This window comes from Zalophus californianus, chromosome 6, assembly GCF_009762305.2.
Source record: "Zalophus californianus isolate mZalCal1 chromosome 6, mZalCal1.pri.v2, whole genome shotgun sequence".
Lineage (NCBI taxonomy): Eukaryota > Metazoa > Chordata > Mammalia > Carnivora > Otariidae > Zalophus > Zalophus californianus.
The window spans coordinates 40062092-40085631 of NC_045600.1; the positions used below are offsets into that span (position 1 = coordinate 40062092).

A 23540-nucleotide genomic window follows, 5' to 3' on the forward strand; every position below is an offset into this window, starting at 1 on the left:
AAGAGAAGAAACACATTCCTTTCAAAAAAGTCCATCCCCAGGGGGTTGAATGTACTATGAAAAACATTAACAAAGAAAAACTAAAATAACAAGGCTACACCTGCTGTGAATTTAAAAGGCAAAAACAAAACTACAAAACAAGTGAGTGCACTTTCTTTCATATTTTGCAATGGTCAATGGATGTCTTAAGTTGATTAACAAACCTGCATAATCCCCACTAAACAGAATCGGTAAATAACCTTCTAAACAATACAGATGGATAAAATGGCCAGATTTTTTTTCCTAAAGATTTTATTATTTATTTGAGAGAGAGAATGAGACAGAGAGAGCATGAGAGGGGGGAGGGTCAGAGGGAAAAGCAGACTCCCCGCCGAGGAGCCCGATGCGGGACTCGATCCCGGGACTCCAGGATCATGACCTGAGCCGAAGGCAGCCGCTTTAACCAACTGAGCCACCCAAGCACCCCAAAATGGTCAGATTATTAGGTTAAGTGCCAAAAAACTTTATTTTGCTTCCATATGAATCTCTTAAAGGCTTCCGAACATAAAATTCGCAGCACACACCTATCAAGGAAAACTATATGTTGTATATATTCTGTATTTAGTTTAAGAAGGCATCCGTTGTAAGATGCATCCTAATTCAGAGATGTCACAATGTGAAAAAAGTTTCAGGATCAATAAAATATGGCACTGTGCATATATCCTTCAAAAATGAGACCAAAGAGGAAGGGACTATGTGAATACATGTATTTATTCATTTGGGAAAGAACTACTCCTCTTACTACTTAATAGTCTGAATTATTTCCACAATTAGTGTGGCAAAATACAATTAAATGTCAACATCTGAGATTTTTTTGTAAAGCATTTTTTGTAAAGCACACAAAATGTAAGCATTTTGTTTTTCTTAACAGAAACAATAATCAGAAGATGTCTTCAACCAAACTACTTATAAACAGAAAACCTATTATATAAATTATACTCTATTTTTATAATCAAAATACTGTACTGGTAAAAATAAATAACAAACAACATACTTCATTTCCATGTTTGCTATCAGACCCACAAGGTATGTTTGTCCTTATAATTCATTATACTTGAAAAACAAATTGAAATACAACAGACATGCACAATTAGGCCAATGCTAAGGATTTCAGATTATACTTGTCAAGGAATAGAGAAATATGATTTTGCTTTAAAGAATAATTAAGTTGTTGCCGGAGGCAAGTGCTTCCTAACATGCTGGTAGTGTCATAGAGTGCTAAAGTATACAGTGTATTATACTATGTAACAGACTACTACAGCATTTTGTATTTTCCAAGTCTAACCATAAAGTCTGTTAAGTCAAAAACAGAAAAACAAAACTCAATCTTACCTCCATGTACAATAGAAGAGTATTAATGCATTTTATATTTTTTTTTACTAAGAACACTTTTTAGGTTTTTTGGCATTTTACATTCAGTGTCCATTGGCTCCTTCGGAGAGTATCCGTGAAGGCTCGGTAAATTTTGCCGTGAACAAGTAAAAAAGAGCTGGTGTGGGTACCAGAGCCAAAAGGGGTAAATCCTGCTCGAGTTTATCCACTCTGGAAATGGATATTATTCCATAGGCGTGAAGTAACCAGTGGCTGAAGAGAACAATAAGTCTTTTCTTTCTCACCAGAAGATCATAGCAGTTCTATATAATTTTATAAAAGAAAACAAATTATTGGGCTGAATAAGCTAGATAATTTATTACATAATTTAAAATGCATTATTTGCTGGGAAGATGCAGAATAGGAAGATCCTGAGCTCTCCTCATCCCATGGATTCACTGAGATAACACACATCAGTGCAACCAACTCTAAAAATGACCCAAAGACTGGCAGCAGAAGACTTTCCACAGTTAATTGTAGAGAGGAGGCCACATCGGAAAGGGTAAGAAGGGTGGGGACATAGTTAGGAACTAAGCCCTGAGAGAGACTAACCAGAAGAAACCAAATGATCAGACCCCACGCCAGCAACCCTAGGCACAGGGGTCCAGCACTGGGAGAATGAGTCCCCCAGTGGGCCTTAAGAGTTTTTTACAATCAGGGGCACTTAGCTCCAGGAGAGCCAGAAGATAACAGAGAAACTGAGTACTCCCAAGCCATTAAGAGCCAGCATAACAGGTAAGTGATGAATCACTAAATTCTACTCCTGAAACCAATATTACACTATAGGTTAACTAGAATTTAAATAAAAATTTGAAGAAAACAAAAAAGAGCCAGCATAACAACCTAGCAGAAATGCAGCAGTTTGAAGAGCACCAGGGGTATATGTGAAGGTGGTTTACTAATCTCAGAATGTGCACAGTAGGGATCTTTAGGCAACTTCTCCAAGAACAAAAGAACTAGCACATACCCAGACACTTGCAGGAACCAGCAGAACACTCTCCACCTAGCTTGCTAGCACCACACCCAACCCATGTTCTCTTGCAGATTCACTCAGCAGGTACCTTCCAAAGCAGCTCCTGCCCCCACACACTCTGCAAGCAACCCTGGGAGAGATGGCACCACTCCAAAGTGGCTCCCACCCTGGGGAGAGGGGAAGAGAATCATATACGCCAGCATGCCCCAAATCCCAAGAGCCAAACCTTATAACCGAAAATGCAGAGGAAGTACCCTGCCGATCAGTGCCATGGTCGCTGCGACAGACTGCGGACAAACATCTGGTGTGACTGTCAGCCCCACCAACCAGCAAAAACCTCTCAAGGGACAGGGAAGGGAGAGCAGTGCCCTGGAGAGTGGTGTACCTGCAGCCCCAACAGACAGAAGGGGGTCAGGCATCTGGTCTGACTGCCAATCCTCCCCAGCTACAGGCCCTCGGTGGCCCAAGACTGACATCTTAACAGCAGAGCGACCAAACCCTGCCTGGTGTGCCCTGAGCAGGTGAAGGAGGTCACTGCAGCTGACTGGACTGAAGGCAAACACAGCTCAGCCCCAACAGCAGGGCCCATGTACCCCACAGAGGAGACACTCCTGAAACACCTGGTTCTGGTGAACATGTACCCACTGCGCCACAGGACCTCTTCTTCATAAGACCACTACTTTCAAAATCAGGAGATGTAGCTGACTTTTCTAATTCAAAGAAAAAGATAAAATGAGGAGACTGAGGAATAAGTCCCAAATGAAAGAGAGATAAGCAACATGCCTGATAACTAATGGTCATAATTGAGGGGAGGATCTCAGTGAGACCTTCAATAAAGAGATACAAAATATAAAACAGAACCAGTTGGAGATGAAGAACTAATAAGTGAAATGGAAATTACACTAGAGGGAATCAATAGAGGAAGGAGAAGAACAGATCAGTGATCTGGAAGACTGGTGTAATGGAAAGCAGCCAAGCTGAACAGCAAACAGAAAAAAAACATAATAAAAAATGAGACTAGGTTAAGGGGACTCAGTGACACCATCAAGCCTAATAATATTCACATAATAGGGATCCCAGGAGGAGGAGAGAGAAAAGGGACAGAAAATTTATTTGAAAAAATAAAAGCTGAAACTTCCCTAATCTGGGGAAGAAAACAGCCAGATGCAGGCAGCACAGACAGCAGCTGACAAAACCCAGGACACATAATAATTACAACGGCAAAAGTAGTGCTAGAGATTTTACAAGCAGCAAGAGAAAGCAGTTACACATAAGGGAAACCCCGTAAGCCTATCGGGATTTTTCAGCAGAAACTCTGCAGGCCTGAAGGGAGTGGCACAATATATTCAAAATGCTTAAAGAAAAAAACCTGTTACCTAGAATACTCTATTCAGCAAGGCTGTTACGCAGAATTGAAGGAGAGATAAAGAGTTTCCCGGTCCACTAAACCAGTCTTACAAGAAATGTTAAAGGGAATTCTTTTGAGTGGGAAAAAACCCATAATGAGTAAGAAAACTATGAAAGGAAAAAATGTCACAGGTAAATGCAAACATGTAATAAAAGATTAACCACATACAAAACCAGTATGGAGAGTAAAATGCAAAAACAGTAAAATCAAATATATCTATAAAAATCAGTGAAAGGACTCACAAAAGGAGGTAGAGTAGGACATCACATACATAAAACATGGCAGGGGTAAAAATTTAGTGCTTTTAGAATGGGTTCTAACGAAAGTGACCCACAACTTAATATAGACTGCTATACACATGAGAAGTTATATATGAATGTAATGGTAACCACAAATCAAAAACCTGTAATACATACACAAATAGAAAGGAATCCAAGCATAACACTAAAGGCATCAAACCACAAGAGAAGAGAAAAAAGAGGAGCAGAGAACTACAAAAATAACAGTAAAACAAGTAACAATGGCAGTACGTATATACCTATTATAAATGGACTAAATGTTACAATCAAAAGACATAGGGTGCTGAATGGATAAAAAAACAACCCATCTAAGTGCTGTGTTTAACAGACTTCAGACCTAAACACATGCAAGATTGAAAGTGAAGGGAAAGAAAAACACATCATGCAAATAGAAGTTAGAAGAAAGCTGGGTTAGCAATATTTACATTGGACAAAAAAGACTTTAAAACAAGGACCGTACCAAGAGACAAAAAGGATACTGGATACTACATAATTATAAAGGGAACAATCCAACAAGAGGGTAGAACAATTATAAATATGCACCCAAAAAGGGAGCACCTAATACATAAAGCAACTATTAACAGACAGGAAGAAACTGACAGTAATACAGTAATTGTTGGAGACTTCAATACTCCACTTACATCAATGGATACATTATCCAGACAAATCAACAAGGAAACAATGGCTGTGAATGACACATCAGACCAGATGGACCTAAAATATATAGTCAAACATTCCATCCAAAAACAGTGGATTACACATTTTTTTCAAAGTGTGCATGGGATCTTTTCCATAATGGATCACATGTTAGACCCCAAAACAAGTCTCAATAAACTTAAAAAGGTCAAAATCATATCATGCATCTTTCCAACCACAAAGGTATGAAACTAGAAATCACAATAAAAAGTCTAGAAAGAACACAAATACATGGAGGCTAAATAACATGTTACTAAATGATTAATGGGTCAACCTAGACACTAAAGAGGAAATCAAAAATACATGAGACAAATGAAAATTACGATGGTTCAAAATCTTTGGGATGTAGCCAACGCTGTTCTAAGAAGGGAAGATTATAGCAATAGAGGCCTACCTCAAGAAATAAGAAACATCTCAAACAATGTAACCTTACCCCTAAAGGAGCTAGAAAAAGAACAAAGCCCAAAGCCAGTAGAAGGAAGAAAATAATAAAGATTAGAGCAGACATAAATGAAATAGATTAAAAAAAAAAATTGAACAGATCAGTTAAACCAGGAGCTGGCTCTCTGAAGATCAACAAAATTGATAAACCTTTAGCCAGACTCAGCAAGAAAAAAAGGTCTCAAATAAATAAAACTAGAAAAGGAGGAGAAATAACTGACACCACAGAAATACAAAGGATGTTAAGAGAATATTATGAGGGGCGCCTGGGTGGCTCAGTTGGTTAAGCGACTGCCTTCGGCTCAGGTCATGATCCTGGAGTCCCGGGATCGAGTCCCACATCGGGCTCCCTGCTCAGCAGAGAGTCGGCTTCTCCTTCTCACCCTCCTCCCTCTCATGCTCTCTGTCTCTCATTCTCTCTCTCAAATAAGTAAATAAAATCTTTAAAAAAAAAAAAAAAAAGAATATTATGAAAAATTAGATGCCAATAAATTGGACAACTTTAAAGAAATGGATACATTCCTAGAAGCATATAACCTCTCAAGAGTGAATCAGGAAGAAATAGAAAACTTGAACAGATCAATTACTATCAATGGAACGGAATCCGTAATCAAAACACTCCCAACAAAATAAAGTCCAAGACCAGATGGCATCATAGGTGAATTCTACCAAACATTTAAAGAAGAATTAATACCCATTCTTCTCAAACTATTTCAAAAAATAGAGAAGGAAAGCTTCCAAATATAGTCTATGAGGCCAGCATTACCCTGATAACAAAACCAGATAAAGACACCACAAGAAGGGAAAACTACAGGCCAATATCTCTGATGAACATAGATGAAAAAATCCTCAACAAGATATTGGTAAACTAAATGGAACAATAAAGAAATTATTCTCCACAATCAAGTGGGTTTTATTCCAGGTTGCAAGGGTGGTTCAACATTTGCAAATCAATCAACATGATACATCACATTAATGAGAGGATAAAAACCATAGCATCATCTAAACAGATGCAGAAAAGGCATCTGACAAGGCACAACATCCATTTGTGATAAAAACCTCTTAACCAAGTTAGTCTAGAGGGAAGGTACCTCAACATAGTAAAGGCTGTATATGAAAATCCCACAGCTCACATCTTACTAAATGGTGAAAAACCAAGGGCCTTTCCTCCAAGATCAGGAACAGGACAAGGAGATCCACTCTTACCACTTTAATTCAACAGAGTACTAGAAGTTCTAGCCACAGAAACAAAAAGAAATAATTCAAATTGGTAAGGAAGAAGTAAAACTTCCACTATTTGCAGACGACATGATACTATATACAGAAAACCCTAAAGATGCCACCAAAAAACTACTAGAACTGATAAATGAATTCAATGAAGTTGCAGGATATAAAATTAATGAACAGAAATCTGCTGAATTTCTATACACTAATAACGAAGTAGCGGAAGGAGAAATTAAACAATCCTATTTACATTGTACAAAAATAATAAAACATCTAGGAATAAACTTAACCAAGGAAGCAAAAGACCTGTACTCTGAAAAGTATAAAACACTGATGAAAGAAACTGAAGGTGACACAAACAAACGGAAATTCCATGCTCATGAATTGGAAGATCCAAGTGTTAAAATGTTTATACCACCCAAAGAAATCTACATAATGCAATCCCTATCAAAATAGCAACAACATTTTTTTACAGAACTAGAATAATCGTAAAATTTGTTTGGAACCACAAAAAATCCTAACTAGCCAAAGCAATTTTGGGAAAGAAAAACAGCTGGAGTTATGATAATCCCAGATTTCAAGATATACTACAAAGCTGTAGTAATCAAAGCAGTAAGGTACTGGCACAGAAAGAGACACACAGATCAGTGGAACAGAACAGAAAGCCCTGAGATAAACCCATGCATATATGGTAAATTAATCTAGGACAAGGGAGGCAAGAGTATATACAATGGGGAAAAGACAGTCTCTTCAATAAATAGTGCTGCGAAAACTGCACACCTACACGCAAAGGAATGAAACTGGACCACTTTCTTACCCCATACACAAAAATAAACTCAAAATGGATTAAAGGCCTAAATGTGAGACCTGAAACCATAAAGTTCCTAGAGCAAAATAGGCAGTAATTTGACATTGGCTACATAGGTCTCCTCAGGCAAGGGAAACAGAAGCAAAAGCAAAGTATTGGGACTACACCAAAACAAAAAGCTGTTACACAGTAAAGGAAACCATCAACAAAACAAAAAGGCAACCTAATGAAGGGGAGAAGATATTTGCAAGTGATATATCTGATAAGGGATTAATATGGGTATGGAGATATATATATTAATATATATGGACATATATATTAATATGGATGTGGATACATATATCTCCTATGACTTCTACAACTCAACACCCAAGAAACAATCTGATTAAAAAAATGGGCAGAGGACTTGGACGGTTTTCCCAAAAAAGACATACTAATCAGGGAAATGCAAATCAAAACTACAATGAGATATCACCTTACACTTGTCAGAGTAGCTAAAATCAAGAACACAAGACACACACGTTGGTGAAGATGTGGAGAAAAAGGACCCTCGTGCACTGGGAATGCCAACTGGCACAGCCACTGTGGAAAACAGTATGGAGGCTCCTCCAAAAACTAAAAATAGAATTACCAAATTCCGCTACTGGGTATTTACCCAAAGAAAATGAAAACACTAATCTGAAAAGATACGTGCACTCCCACGTTTATTACAGCATTTACATAGCCAAGATATGGAAGCAACCCAAGTGTCCATGGATAGATGAATGGACAAAGGTGTGGTACATATAAAAAATGGGATATTACTCAGCCATAAAAAAGGATGAGATCTTGCCATTTGTAACAACATGGATAGACCTAGATGGTATAATGCTATGTGAGAAAGACAAATACCATATGATTTCACTCGTTATGTGGGATTTAAGAAACAAAGGATAAAAAGCACAAAAACAAAAGAAAAAAGACTCAAATACAGAGAACAAACTGGTGGTTACCAGGGGGAAGTGGGTGAAAAAAGGGGATTAAGAGTACACATATCGTGATGAGCACTGAGTAATATATAGAATTGTTGAATGATTACACTGTACACAAACTACTATAACACTGTATGTTAATACTTCAATAAAAATGTACTGTTTCCACACAATAACCTCAGAATCACACAATGTTTGACCTAAAAAGGACTCAAGAAGTCACTCAGTCTAGCCACTACACTTTACAGATGATGAAACTGAGGCTTCCGACAGCCATAATAAACATTCAGGGGCAGCACCAAAACAGGAGCCCATGTCTCTCAATTCTAGTCCACACCACCATTCAACCCTGGAAACACTATGGTTTCTTCTGAGAGATGTGAACTAGAAGGGAACTCCACATGATGTGCCTTCTTCCTGCCCTGATCCACTGTAGCTGAGTCTTATAGGCAGGAAGTAGGAGGTATATACACCCAACTTCCTCAATCTCTAGTATTCTTGGGAGTCTGCTGCCTGGATAATTAGAGGGAGCAGAAACGACACGTGAACAGTCTGATTTCCTTCAATCTTTAAACAGCTCTCTAATATGCAGAAACTGGAGGTAACAAGTTATTATAAACGTAATATCTAAAAGTGCTAATAAACACACTAAAATGTCATTTGCAGTAGGTTACCAACTCTCTTATTAAATGACTCATCAACTCACCTAGAACTAGATTTTCTTTTCCTGACTCAGGTCCCTACTTCTGATTCATTATAGAGTGCTAACTGAAGTACATGAACATTTTATATAGAAGAGATTCCTGAAGCAGAGATACAAGTTTCAAGCTAATTTAACTATCCATAGTATAGATAATAAATAAAAATTCAAAAACTCCATTTTATTGAAATATCCAATCATTTCCTCCCTCAAGTCTTTCCTTAGAGTGGATAAAAGTGACAAAATAAAATTTGCTTATCTTCTTTAAACATACTGTTTTGTTGATTAAAGATTACAAAGGAGAAATGGAGATAGTATACAAATGAAAAGATCTGAATCACCATAAAAATATTCTGTCTAGTTCCTCTACTATTATTCTACCTGAAAGTCATTCCCTCTCATTCTTTCACTAATGTAACTTGATTTTCTCTGGGTTGAACTTTTTCATGAAAGAATTATGAGACAGCATGTATCTTATCAACAGTGGTATGCACCTGAAGACTGTGCCAAGGCACTAGATTAGCAAGCGACACTTTTATTCCTTTTAAGTGAAAGGAATAACTCAGAGTTCTAATAGTGGCCTTTCACTAAAATACTAAAAAGAAGCACAAAATGGAGATCTCAAAATAGGAACAGTATCAAAACGAATGTGACTATGACATTATTTCCAAATCACCAAAATATTAGAGTGCAAATGTAAAAACATCCATAATCAAGAAAATAAAATTGGGAACAAAGTACAGAAGAGTACAAAATGTATATAATTATTGACTGTCAGTATTGCCATTGTAAAATAAAGTGTAAAATTAGTTCTATATACAATTAAGCATTTCATGTTTCCTTCAAAATAGTATTAATAACTTTCAACATTTCAATAATAAACATTTTCTATGTGGGTGAATTATGTGAAATGATTGTTTTTTCTCCAACATGCTGGATAGTTGAGCCTACTACTGCATAATTTCCCAAGCAAATACAGTCCAATATACAACCTTTCATAAACTTAAGCTAAAAGCTACTGAGTGCCATCAATTAGCCAATCAATTAGCCATTACTAAATCAATCAGTTGTACCATATCATATGTACTATTCTCCTATTCAGTTACTAAAATCTATTAAAAAGAAAAACCTTTAACAAAGGAAAAAAAGATTTCCTACCTCTATTTCAGAAGCTGACATGTACACAGCCAGAGTAACCAAAGATAATACTAATATAATGTATGGGAAGGCATAATCTGAAAAACAAACATTGGTATAATAATGAAAATTAAACAAATTTCCTGAATAAACCATCAAAAAAATTCAAACAGTATAATACTCCCCATAGGTGAAAACTTTCTCAACCAGTCCTATGAGAGACTTAAGTCCTAATGCCCTAAGGCAGGGGTCAGCAAGCCTTTTTACAGAAGTAAAAGGCCAGATAGTAAATACTTTTGGCTTTGTGGGCCATACAGTCACTGTCTCAATCACTCAAGTTCCCATTGTAGTGGAATACAGCCAGACAATACATAAATGAATGGGTGTGGCTATGTCCCAATAAAATTTTAGGGATAATAAAATCCAAATTTCACATAATTTTCACATGTTAAGCATTACTACTCTTCTTTTAATTTTTTTTCTACTGTTTAAAAATGTAAAACTATCCTTGGCCCAGCTTTGAAGATCCTACCTTAGGCATCCATTGAATGCAAAGAATTAACTTCTGTCTGCATCTAGAATACTAGTATGTACCAAACTCGGGAGGATTGAGAAAGTAATTACTCAAATAATTTTGTTTTGTGGTCCAGATGGAGGACATTGGTTAGAAAAGCTATCCAGTTTTAATTACTCTTTAGAAAAGTTCATGTATCAATAAATCTCAAAGGACAAATGGATCATTCAGTGTTCTTTATGTCAAAATTCTACATATTTCTACTTCAAGCAAAAGTTTTCCTTATAAAATACTACCTTTCTCTTAAAATGTTTTCAATTTATTTTTTTTAAAGATTCATTTATTTATTTGACCCAGAGAGAGAGGGATCACAAGTACGCAGACAGGCAGGCAGAGGGAGAGGGAGAAGCAGGTTCCCCACTGAGCAGAGCCCGATGCAGGGCCCAATCCCAGGATGCTGGGATCATGACATGAGCTGAAAGCAGACGCTTAACCGACTGAGCCACCCAGGTGCCCCAAAATGTTTTCAATTTATAGCACACTAAAACAAATGAACAAACTGAGAATAAAATCTTGAATTATTTTTCATGTAATTATTTGAAAACAACTTCAATTTATGAAACCACTAATCATTCTACATTGCAGTGGAACCCATCTGGAACAATTTCAAATGTTAATTCAGAAAGCAGAAGCCAGAAATTCTGACTTATCTATACGGGCCCAATTCCAACTTACTAAATAACTGAATGCCTTGTTTGACATTTAGAACATTTTACTTCATAGACAGCTATTAGGTCCTCAACCAACCATTCAAAAAAAAACCCATTTAATTTATAAACAGTGTTGCTAATGATACAAATTTAAGACTGAGTAGTAAAAAGCCATCTAAGTTAAAAAAAAAAAAAAAAGGGAAAGGAAGTTTCTAACAATGCCCAAACTTGTGGGTAGTAGAGGGTGGTCTTAGGCTCAGGCATGGTTCTTACTCTAGAGTGTAAAACAATTTGAGATTTTGAGCAACTAGGCCTTGGGGTAAGGCCTGAGAATCTGCATTTTAGTTCCCCTAGTGGTTCGAATGCAGATCACACTTAAAAACTGGCTTCAATAATTCCAAGCAGGTAAAATTTGTCACAGACCTCTTCCTAATAATTCCAGTGTCTCTCTCCCTAGACCCGGGTATCGTAAGCTACCAGAAGCCGCTTGCTGCTCTACTTGCTCAGACACTTACAGTTCCTTGTTATGAACAGAATGTTTGTGTCCCCCCAAATTCTCCTGCTGAAATCCTAACTCGCAATGTGATGGTATTTGGAGGTGGGGCCTCTGGGAGGCCCTCGTGAATGAAATTAGTGCCCTTACATAAGAGAGCCCCCCCAACCAACTTCTGCCACATGAGGATACAGTGGGCTCTTATCCAGACACCAAATCTGCTGGTGCCCTGCTCTTGGACTTCCCATTTTCCAGGACTGTGAGAAAAAAATTTCTGTTGTTTGCAAGCCACCCCGTCTATGGTACTGTTATAGCAGTCTGAAGTGACTAAGACACTCCTACAAACCAAAATTATCTGTTCTTTTTTTTTCCAATATAAAATTACAAGTTGGTATGATATCCTGTGACTAATCTTAGCAGAATGCATAAATTTATATTTAGTGCAAATGAACACTAACTCCTTGATCCTCACAATGAATGTGTTTTGAGCAGAGGCTTGTTGACAAAGCCTGATCTGATCTGATGTTCAGTGTGGGAAAAAGCATTTTTCAATATAGGCAGCTACAGTATATGAAGCAGTGGGGTCTGGCAGTCTCCCTGGGCTAACATCCCAAACCCTGGCCCACTTTCCACAGTTTTTTCCCCTCGGGAGGTTCTACACAATAGCACCACCTGTAGTCTAGGACACAGGGTGCGGGCTGACAATTCCTAAATCTTTGCAGCCTAGACAGCTCTCCTAAGCGCCAGACTCGTATAAATAATTACCTGTACTTTTGTGAATATTCCATGAACAGCTAAAACTGGATTCACTTCTCATCAACCTACTTTATTTGCTTCTTCTAATATCTGCTTCTGTTGCTCTATTCACCAGTTACTAAGTCAAAAAGCTACTCTATCATATTTTCCTCTTATTCCCTCACCCCTATGTTTAATCAGTTACCTAGTTAACTCTATCTTCAAAATACTCTCCATTCCCAGTGTTTCTCTGCTTTCGGCCAGTCAGACTGGGCTAGCAGCAATACCCTCCTAACGGACTCCCCAGGTCCTCTTCCCCCACCAATCCGTCTTCCACACTGCTATCAAGTTCTCTCTCCAAAATGCAAACCTAGGCATGTCACTCTTCTGCCTAAAATCCTTAAAGAGTAGGTCTCTATCCCTAGAGCAAGAAAATAGCAACCTCAAACACCTACAGAGGCCAGCCAGGCAGGTAAATAACAGAAGTGGGCCAAATCTAAGAAAATATGGAATGGTAGGAGCTAGAAGGAACTAGACATTTTCAAGTATTATGCAGGCCAACTGAAACAATACATCTGTAAACTAGAATATGAGTAGGATAACAGACCTCTGACTAGTCTCCCAATTTCCTCTTCCCTTGGCCTCACCTTCCCAGTGCCATCCTCCTCCAGAACCAAATTCATTACCATGCTACATAATGATGCCAGTCTTTCCTAGTTCCTTTAGGCCAGAAACCTTGCCCTCTGTACCCCGGTAGGCTTCCCATAAAAGATGGCATCTAACATCCCTGCAATATTCAATGTCACATATTCAAGTAAGTACTATACTACATTCTCTCAGGTACTTATAGCTTTCTTACTAGTATGCAGTCCTTTAACAACTTCTTCTTCTTCTTGAATCAAAATTCAGTCTAAATAGTTGCTGAATAAATGAATGGCTATATTAAAATAGTAAAGGAACTCAAAAACTGAAGACATAACTTAATGATAATATATGTTAGTATATATCATCAACAGTAATTTCTAGGGCTCCTGGGTGGCTCAGTCGTTGAGCGTCTGCCTTCGGCTCGGGTTGTGGTCCCAGGGTCCTGGGATCGAGCCCCGCATCGGACTCCCTGCTCAGCGGGAGGCCTGCTTCTCCTTCTCCCACTCCCCCTGCTTGTGTTCCTGCTCTGGCTGTCTCTGTCAAATAAATAAAATCTTTAAAAAAAAAAACCCAAAACAGTAATTTCTATATATTATATGCGAAAACAAGTTCGTTTTTTAATTTACACTCAGGTTTTTAAAATATTCCTACTTAGGTTAAAAGCTCCAGATTCAAAGTAGTCTTTAAATAGAAATCAGCTTTGATTAGTTTGAGAATATCTATTCCATTCCAAGAAGCCCATTTTTAATTTTTTTTATAAGACTCATTATGTTTTAGGAAATATATATTTTTTCAAGGATTAAAAAAACTATTTTAAAGAAAAAGATCCAAAATTATACTTAGAGAAAATACTATTTATCACACATAAAAATATATTTCATTGACTTGACCCATCAAACTTACATAAAAGGCCTCCGCCAACTGCCTGAAGCACAGTTAAAATTGGAAAGAAGTAAAGTGCAGCATAAATACTTTTAAATCGATCAGACTTTCCTAACCCACAGGCAATCTTCTTTACCAGAAGGGGTCGGAGCAGCATCATCAATACCAAGCAGAATGCATAATAGATAAATACAATGGTGTATCTGTAAAATAAAACAAAGAATTGTAACACTGAAAAAATGTTTTAAAATACCTATTACTGATCAATTTAAAATCAAAGATGCTAAAGAAGATTTAAAAAGTATATTAAGCCAACCTATTAACTCATAAGGTTTTAGTAATGTAAATATTTTTTATTTTAAGTTTCTAATAATAGAAATTTGCATGCTTTGGTATGTCTCATCTAATGAAGTTCCCTTCAAAACTACAATTATCAGTAAAGTATCTTGGTATTTTTCAATTTGTAAGGAACTAGGCTATATATACCAATGGAGAAAATAGCCTGCATTAGTCAAGGTTAATAGTGTTCCAAAGGCTTCTGATAATTTTGTGCCATTTACTTTTTGTTGACTCACAAAAGAAAAAAAAATGTCTGTAACTTTTGGTAGTCCTGCAGCTTTAAGTTTTGTTTTTTTTTTTTTTTTAGTAATCTCTATGCCCAACCTGGGGCTTGAACTCAAAACCCCAAGATCAAGAGTTGCATGCTCTTCTGACCAAGCCAGCCAGGTGCCCCGGGTACTCTTGCCGCTTTTTGAAAAGTTTAGCCCCAGTCTGGCCATATAGTTACATCTAAATGGCTATGTAAAGTAAATAATATGTATAAACCCAATGTTGATACCATAAAATCTTCTCATAATTTTCAAAAACCACTGTTCTGTATCATTAATAAAACAAGGCAGACAGGCCATGGCACAATGACTACTGCTAAAGCTGCTGAGAAAAAACAGTATCTACTTAATTCAAAGATGGTGAACATATCCTGATCAATGAAGTTTTGTGAGGAGGCTGTTATGGCTGCAGAATGAGGGCCAAGAGCACCTATTTACCATCTCTGTTCTAATCTTAATATTTGTTGACTCTCCTACTATATGCTTTATGGATAGTATAAAAAACACCTATATATGTGCACCAGCAGTAAATGAATATGATTTTGTTTTAAATAAGACAGTTACATATGATATCTGATTCCCTTTTTAAGCTCTCTAAATAGGACCAGGTTAAGTTCCGCAGTCCCCTGGACAGTATCTGAGAAGAGAATAATCGAAGCTGAGAGTTATAGCTCTATGACACCAACCAAGAATGCATTATCGGTCTTTTATATGCAGTCTATACTCTCTATAGAGGGAGACAGACGGCATATATACAGGGCTTAATGGGAGGCAGGTAGAAAGAAGTTCCTATCTCTGTATCTGAAATTTTATTTTTAAATTGCCCTTTTACATTTGCGCAAGTGTTTTTCACACTTAGTACTCTTAAGAACCTGCATAAAAAGGGTGATTTTCTTGAGCATATTATGTAATGGTAAATTGCTATAACTATGAGAATGTAAATACCAGACTCTTCTATTACACCTTTACCAAGAAAAACACATCAAAATGAACACAAGGAGAAATTCTAAAAATGAAGAAGTCTGGGATAGTATTATAGAGAGTCTTATGAATTTGGTATTTTTATTTTTTTTATGAATTTGGTATTTTTAAAACAAAACATTCTCATGGAAATTATAAACATTTGTTTTGGAAAAAAACAAAAACAAAAAAAACATTAACCCAAGCACTCAATTACAATGCCAGCTACTATTTTATTAAGTGCTTCCTATATGTAAGACACTGCACATGGTATATGATATGTGCAGACTTATTTAATCCTCACAATCACCTTATAAGGTACCATTATTCCATTTTTTACCAACAGGAAAACGGAGGTTATGAGAGGCTCTTAACATGGTCACATTAACACCGCAGTTCAGGATTCAAACTCATGCCTGTTTTTACCTCTAAAGCCCATACTCTTTTCTCTGTCAGATACTGCTTGCATATCATAAAGATTTTCCTTATAACTCCCTTTTAAAGAAACAGATACTGCTTCTTTTAGAAATGCTTATACACACTTCAACACCAACACAAAAATACTTTCACTTGTTATACTAAAATGTATTTCTACTCCCTTCTATTAGACTATGTATCCTTCAAGAGAAGAAAATCATTTCTCTATATCTCCCCCAGTGCCTGGAAGCCATTTTTCAATACTCAATCTGTTGAAACAAATAAAATCTATAATTACCATTTTTTAAATGATCTTCAGTCTATATAAATACTTACAGCGGGTAAACAGCTTCATGAGTACAATGCACTGTGGTAACATAATCGGGACTCGGGTTGTAAAGCATTGTGTACCAATCAGAAAGCATCAGTACTCGACATGAACGGATATAAAGAACACCAACTGGATCACTCACAAGTAAGGTGATGACAGCTGCCATACTGCATTCGAATAATGCAGTGATATGCTGGAAAAGTGCACTGGAACTAGTAAAACAAAAGAAGCACAATTACCAGAAAATTTTCAGTATTTCAATGGCTTTTAAGAAAACCTGTATGTTTCAAAATATGGATTCTAAAAGGAAATTTTAACTGATAAATCCCGAAACTAAACTATCCTCTAAATAGGTCAGAAAAGTCAAACATGAAAACCACTTGAGAAGAGTTTAACCTTCTGGACTAAAAAGGGATATGCATCCCGGATAATACTGTGCCAGTATTATCTAAAATGTATAGAAGAGCAGAAATTCAGGGCTTCCTTTATCTTTAGTGACTTGCTGAACTGTTAAGAATGTCTTAGTTATCCTGTGCATCATTTTAAATTATCTTAAATATAAAAAGCACATAAAAGCTTATATGTAATATATATTAGTCATAAAGTATAATAATAAACATTATAAGCTCATCATCTAACCCAGTAACTAGAACATTAACAATCTATATTTACCTCTGTTCCCTCCTCATTCCCATTCCTGGCTCTCCCCAAAGAGGTAACCATTACACTAAGTTGTCTTTATCACTTTTTCTGAAGTTTTTATTCCAATTAGATTATGTTTCAAAGCCACTCTGTCTAGTTTTGCTTATTTTTTTTTTTTAAAGATTTATTTGAAAGAGAGGGAGAGCACACATGCACATGTGAGCGGGGCGGCAAAGAGAATCTCAAGCAGACGCCCTACTAAGCACGGAGCCGGACATGGGGTTCAATCTCACGACCCTGAGATCATGACCTGAGCTGAAATCAAGAATTGGGACACTTAACTGAGCCACCCAGGTGCCCCAAGTTATGCTAATTTTTAAGCACTATAAAGTGATACTCGTCTTGAGATTTTTTTTTCCCATTCAAAATTACATTTCTAAGATTCATCCATGGCATTGCTTGTAGCTGAAGTTCAGTCATTTTCACTGCCGTATAATATTCTACTGTGTGCTCATTCCATCGTTTATCCATTTGCTTTTTTAGTTAAGTATGTTGCCAATGTCTTCCTCTCAGTTTATAGGCTGAATTTTCACTTTCTTGTGGTATCTATGAACAGATGTTCTAAATTTTAATATAATTCATCAATTTTTAAATTTCTGGTTAGCATTTTAATGTTCTGAGGAATCCTTACTCTGAGAAAAATATTAACCTATGTTTTCTTCTAAAAGTTTTAAGGTTTTGATTTCACATTTAAATCTTTCACTCACCTAGAATGGATTAGGTAGGTGTGACTAGACTTTCCCACTTGGGTACCCCAACTGTCCCAGCAACAGCACATTACTGAGTAGCTTACTGTCCCTCCTACCCCCCACCCCGCCCAAACTGCCACGCCACTTCTGCCATCCAAGTTTCATAGATAACTGGTCTGTTGGTAGGTTCTGTATTTTATTCCTGGGTCCATTTTTATCCCTGAGACAAAAGAATATGACAATGATTCTTGATATTACTACATTCTTCTACTTCTTCAGTGGTCTTGGCCATTCTTGGGCCTTTGCACTTCCATATAGATTTTAGAATTAGCTTGTCATGTTCCACAATATGAATCCAATGTAGCTGAGCTACCTTGGTCTTCGCTATCTCACAATACCATGGTACTATATATGAAATATAGGGAGATAACTGATCCTATATATTTATCTTCCAGCCAGCCTCTCTAGTAACGCTCTTATTATTTCTATTACCTAGTCTACAGATGCTTTTGAGCTTTCTTTCGGAACAATGTTTCAGTTATCTATCACTGCATAGCAAACGACCCCAAAACTTAGTGGCCTGAAACCACCACCACTGATTATTTCTCACTAGTCTGTGGTTTGACTGGGCTCAGCTGATCAGTCCTTTCTGTTCCATGGATACCAATCTGGGATGCAGTCATCTAGAGGCTCGACTGGGCGGCTGTGTTCAAAATGACTAACCTGGACGGCTGGAGTAGATGTCAGCTGTCAGCACAAAGGGGGCTGCTGGCCAGAGCACCATGTGGTCTCTTATTTTCGGTGTTCTGCAGTTTAATTTTAATGTGAACAGGTATGAATTTCTTCTTATTTATTCTGCTTGGAATGTGTTTTGCTTCCCCAGGAGCAATTCTGCAAATCTGTTTTTCACTATGTCTGTAGAACCCGAAGCTAATATATCTTTAATTATTGGCTCTCCTTCCTTTTCTCTTTTTCTGAAGACTCTGATTAGAAACTATGCACAAAGAGTTAATAAAACTTTTCCTCCGTACATGAGACTCTTTCAGTTAACTCTAGCTTGGTTCCTCTGGAAGCCTGATAAGTATAAAATGTCAACTTTATTGCCAGGTAACATTGCTTAGGATACGAACACCCCCTTGATTGGTAAACTGTATCTGGACTGAGGAGAACTATAAATAAGCAATAAATATCTGATGGGGACACCATGGTCCGGCTTTCCTGAGTTCAGTGATTCCTGTAATTGGCATGTCCCTTGCAGGACTCTGGAAGCTATCCTTACGGAGAGGTTACAGAAGGAATGGCTCCTTTAGGGTGTAAGACCTTAAGCCTGGACTCCCACACCCATTCAGTGTGGATTTTACCTTCCTGCAGCTGAACTCAACTGCTTCAAAAGCTGGTGCTCAGGCAAGCTGTGCTCTTCTGGGCAGACCGGTGCTCGGTATGACCTACAGTAGTCTCTGAAGTCTGAATGTCTAACTGAACCTAGGTAGCATTCCCAGCAGGAATCAGAGACACACATTACAGCTTCTCATTCTGTGCTCCATTGCTCTTAATATATTTCATATTTTCTATCTCCTTTTCTCTCAGCATTGCATTATTTCTTCAGATACATGTAATTCCTAATTCACTAATTCTGTCTTCAACTGTTTAATCTGCTGATCTACCATTTTTTAAAATTTCATTTCTAGACGTTCCTTTTGTTTTTTAAACCCATCTGTTCATTCCCAATGTCTTGTTGACTCTTGGAGGTCTTTAGGACTGCATCCTTTATTTCTTTAAGCACTATAAAGGTAGCAGTTTTGTACTGTGTAGCTGAAAGTCCATTATCTGCAGTCCTTTGGAAGTATAACTACAGTGTTGGTTACGTCTACCCACTCTCGGTCATGGTGTTGATTTTATTTGGTTCTCATAGAGTATGAGGTCATTAACAGATATTAATGAGTAAGATTTTTATGGGCCTAAACTGAGAATGGGAGAAGCTTTCCAGCAAAAAGGATCTGCTGCTTTTGTCAGCAGCCATGCCCGCCACTACCTTGGGCTTCAGCCTCTTGAGAGTCTAGGCTTCACGCCGGCTGCCTCAGATTCAGCACCCACTGCTGTCAGCAATTAACCACAGGCAATGCTCCCATTCCTGCTGTCTGCTCTGTCACTCTGGCCCCACCTTAGGGTGGGCTTGTTTTCTAAAAATGAATTCTTGGAGATCTCCCCTGCCTCCACTGAGACCAGAGAGGTCTTAAATAGTATGTCTTTTCCAAACTTCAGTTATTTCCTGCAGGAAGGTCACTTGGAGCTCCTAATTAGCTCATATTGTTGGAAAAACTCCTGCATGATTTTACAGATGGAAATAGTGAATACGTGAACATTTACCATTTCATATAATCTAATGTTTTGCTTCCTTATAGAATTCATATTTTTAGAAACATCCCAACCTCATCATTTCTTGCTATTACTTTAGTAACCTTACTCGTCTCTTCTCATCATGCTCCCTTTCAATCTGTCTGCAGCCAACCACACGATCTTTACAAAACAAAATTGGATTCTAAAACTCCCCTTTGTAGACTACTCAACAAGTCCCGTCTTGTGTTTCAGGAAAAATACTCCTTACCAGCATTATTTTCCACACCTCCTGGTCAGGCTACATTTCTTTCCTCACGCCTCCACACATGTGGGCATGCTTCTCTCACCTCTCCGGCAAGCTGCGTATCCTTCAAGATCAGCTCTGGAGTTATCCCCAGGGCTTACAAAGATTTCCTAAGACTCTTGTAGTGCCAAATCTCCTTATATCCTGGTCTCATTTAGTCCCTATTTCTCACAGGACCCTCAGCTCTCATTTCTTGATTATACTGTGCGCTTTTTTGCCTCTATACTTTTGCACATTTTTTTCCTGATAGACTTTTTCTTCAATTCCTATCAAAATCTATTCACTTTTCGAAGTCCAGCTTAAAGTCAGTTTTTTCTTGTGACACCACCCTATTCTGAGAAGGCAAAATTAACTTCTTTCTCCTTCTTGCCAGCCTATTACAGAACCTCACAAATATTGTGATGGCTTGTCTATCTCATCCACTGGACCGTGAGCATCCACGTTTCAGTCATCTCTGAATCTTGCAACCCAGTACAGCATCTGGCACATTGCAAACATCCCTAGTGATTGCTGAATACATTCTAAAAGTTATAAATTATATAAAAACAAATCACATAAGAAGCACAGCTTCTGACCATACTGCATAAAAATATGTAATTCTGCTTATCTTCACCCTGACCTTAAAGAAAAACAAATTTAATACTAAACTCTGGGGAAAGCAAGAGTACCAGAAAGGAGAGGGTTTTGTTTTTTTTTTTTAAGGTTTTATTTATTTATTTGACAGAGAGAGAGAGCACAAGCAGAGGGGAATGGCAGGCAGAGGCCGAGGGAGAAGCAGGCTCCCCACTGAGCAGGGAGCCTGATGTGGGACTCGGTCCCAGGACCCCGGGATCATGACCTGAGCTGAAGGCAGTCGCTTAGCCAACCAAGCCACCCAGGCACCCAGAAAGGAAAGTTTTGATGAGAGTCTGGCCCATGCATTCTCAATAGGTGACTTACTCCTAAGAGGGCAAAAATTGGTTCTTGGGGAGAAAATAATCTTATATTTGTTATATATAGCACATAGATACATACACAACATAAACAAGCAGTATATTTATGATATTAAAATTTCATGGGGGGAGGTGGAATTAGAAAAAAAGTATCTAAAAAGGCTCCTTATTTAAGGAAGTGACAATGAATAAAAGGTTGAGAAACACTGGTCTAGCCTCAGACAGCTACGCCTATACTTCCTTGATTGTAAGGACAACATCTCAGGAAAATTCAAGAGATGGCTCTTGTGTTCTTTGCTGCCAATTTCCTAGGCAAAGCACACCTAAGTTATGCAAACTCCTTCTTTTTAAACCCACCTGCTTTCCTGCCTGAGAACTAATCACTCCTTTGCTCTACCCTCAAACCAAACCCCACCCTCTGCTCCAAGACTGCCCCTCAAAACATACCTGATGTTTTAATTCAAATGCATTTGGGGAGGTACATCTCTATACCCCCATCTTTCTCTGCTTATGGCTGAGAAGTTCCAACCAACTAGCTGAGCAATTATTCCACTTTGGCTTTCAGTTTATCACGTCTCCTTTCTTGCCCTCATCTCTCATCATTCTATAACAGAAATTAAAAGATGAGAGCTACTTTTTAAAAAACCTTTTTACGGATCCATCTGAAAAAGAACAATGGCTTTTCCAATATAAATAATCAGCCTGGATTTATTAGGTGGGATCCAGAAAACTACTATTTCCATCAGCCCATCCTTTCCATTCCCATTCACACTACTGGAATCTGTCCATCCCTACTTCTTGGAAACAGCCTTCTAAGATGCCGCACCTCTCACCTACCCTCTATAGAGGTTACCTTCCTAAAATTACACAGCCAGTGATGCTTTTTTTTTAAAGATTTTATTTATTTATTTATTTGACAGAGAGAGAGATAGCAAGAGCAGGAACACAAGCAGGGGGAGTGGGAGAGGGAGAAGCAGGCTTCCCGCAGAGCAGGGAGCCCGATGCGGGGCTTGATCCCAGAACTCTGGGATTATGACATGAGCCGAAGGCAAACGCTTAATTGACTGAACCACCCAGGCGCCCGTGATGCTACTTCTTTAAGCCAAAACCTTCACCAATAAATCATGCACTCAGCAAATACTAAATGAGCATCTGCTGCATGCCGGCTGTCGTGCTGGTCTCTGGAGAGTCCATGGAGAGCAGAGGTGGCCACTGCCCTCACGGACTTCTAGTCGGGAGATCGGAGCAAACTAACCTAACTATAAATTGTGCTGAGTGCTAACTACAAACCCAAAACAATAAAATGAAGAATGCTATTAAAAAAGAAAAATGAGGGGGAAAGACCTACTTTAAATTGGGTCAGGGAAGGCCTCTACAGCTAGGTGTGATTTATACTGAAATCTGAAGGAAAAGGACAGCTAGGTAAAAAGTTGCAGTCAGAGGAACAAGAGAGCATCTGAGGCAGAGAAGAGCTGGGGAAAGGGAAAGGACCTAAGGCTGGAAAGATGCTGAGAAGTTAGAGGAACTAAAAGCCAGTAGGGCTGAAATGTACTAATGTGGCTCCTCATTCTCAGTATAAACTTCACATCCTCATCAAGAACCTTCACATTCCGGGGGCACCTGGGTGGCTCAGTCGGTTAGGAGACTGACTTGTATTCACCTCAAGTCATGATCTCAGGGTCCTGAGATGGAGCCCCACATCAAGCTCCATGCTCAGTGCGGAGTCTGCTTGTCCCTCTCCCTCTGCTCCTCCCCCTGCTTGCGTGATTGCGCTCTCTTTCTCACAAACCAACCAACCTTCACATTTTGGTCTCAACCTACTTTTCCCACTCTCCTGTTTATTACCTTTCTTTGATGTGCAATCCACACTCTGACCACCCCAGACTACTTCCAGTCCCACCTAAAACACAGCACACATTTTATACCTCCATGCCACTGTTCATGCTGTTTCCTCTGCCTAAAATGTTTTTTTGAAGTCTTTCAGATCACATCAGGCACAATTTATCTCTTCTATTCTTTGTCATTCTAGGGCATTTTGCTCATAGTGCTTTAAGATTTATTTATTTGAGAAAGAGAGAGAGCGCAAGCGTGAGCAAGTGCAAGCTGGGGGAGGCGAGGAGGGAGAGAGAGAATCTCAAACAGATTCTCCACTGAGCACGGAGAGCCTACACGGGACTGGATCCCATGACCCTGAGATCATGACCTGAGCCAAAA

At 38.3% G+C, this 23540-nt stretch overlaps 2 protein-coding genes across 8 annotated transcripts in view; one reads left to right on the forward strand and one right to left on the reverse strand.

Moving 5' to 3' along the window:
* The window catches only part of CCDC175 (coiled-coil domain containing 175), a 72392-nt gene extending 71051 nt beyond the window's left edge, over positions 1–1341 (forward strand). For all 5 annotated transcript variants that reach the window (XM_035728156.1, XM_035728158.1, XM_035728157.1 and 2 more), the window contains one exon: positions 1–1341. In XM_035728156.1, coding sequence (XP_035584049.1) covers positions 1–89 — 89 coding nt within the window. In that variant the 3' untranslated portion in view covers positions 90–1341.
* Positions 733–23540, reverse strand: part of LOC113909792 (JNK1/MAPK8 associated membrane protein) — a 26766-nt gene continuing 3958 nt past the window's right edge. For all 3 annotated transcript variants that reach the window (XM_027571353.2, XM_027571354.2, XM_027571355.2), the window contains exons 4-7: positions 16368–16574; positions 14068–14249; positions 10089–10165; positions 733–1673 (exon numbers count right to left, since the gene is read on the reverse strand). In XM_027571353.2, coding sequence (XP_027427154.1) covers positions 1455–1673; positions 10089–10165; positions 14068–14249; positions 16368–16574 — 685 coding nt within the window. In that variant the 3' untranslated portion in view covers positions 733–1454. The remainder of the gene's footprint in view (positions 1674–10088; positions 10166–14067; positions 14250–16367; positions 16575–23540) is intronic.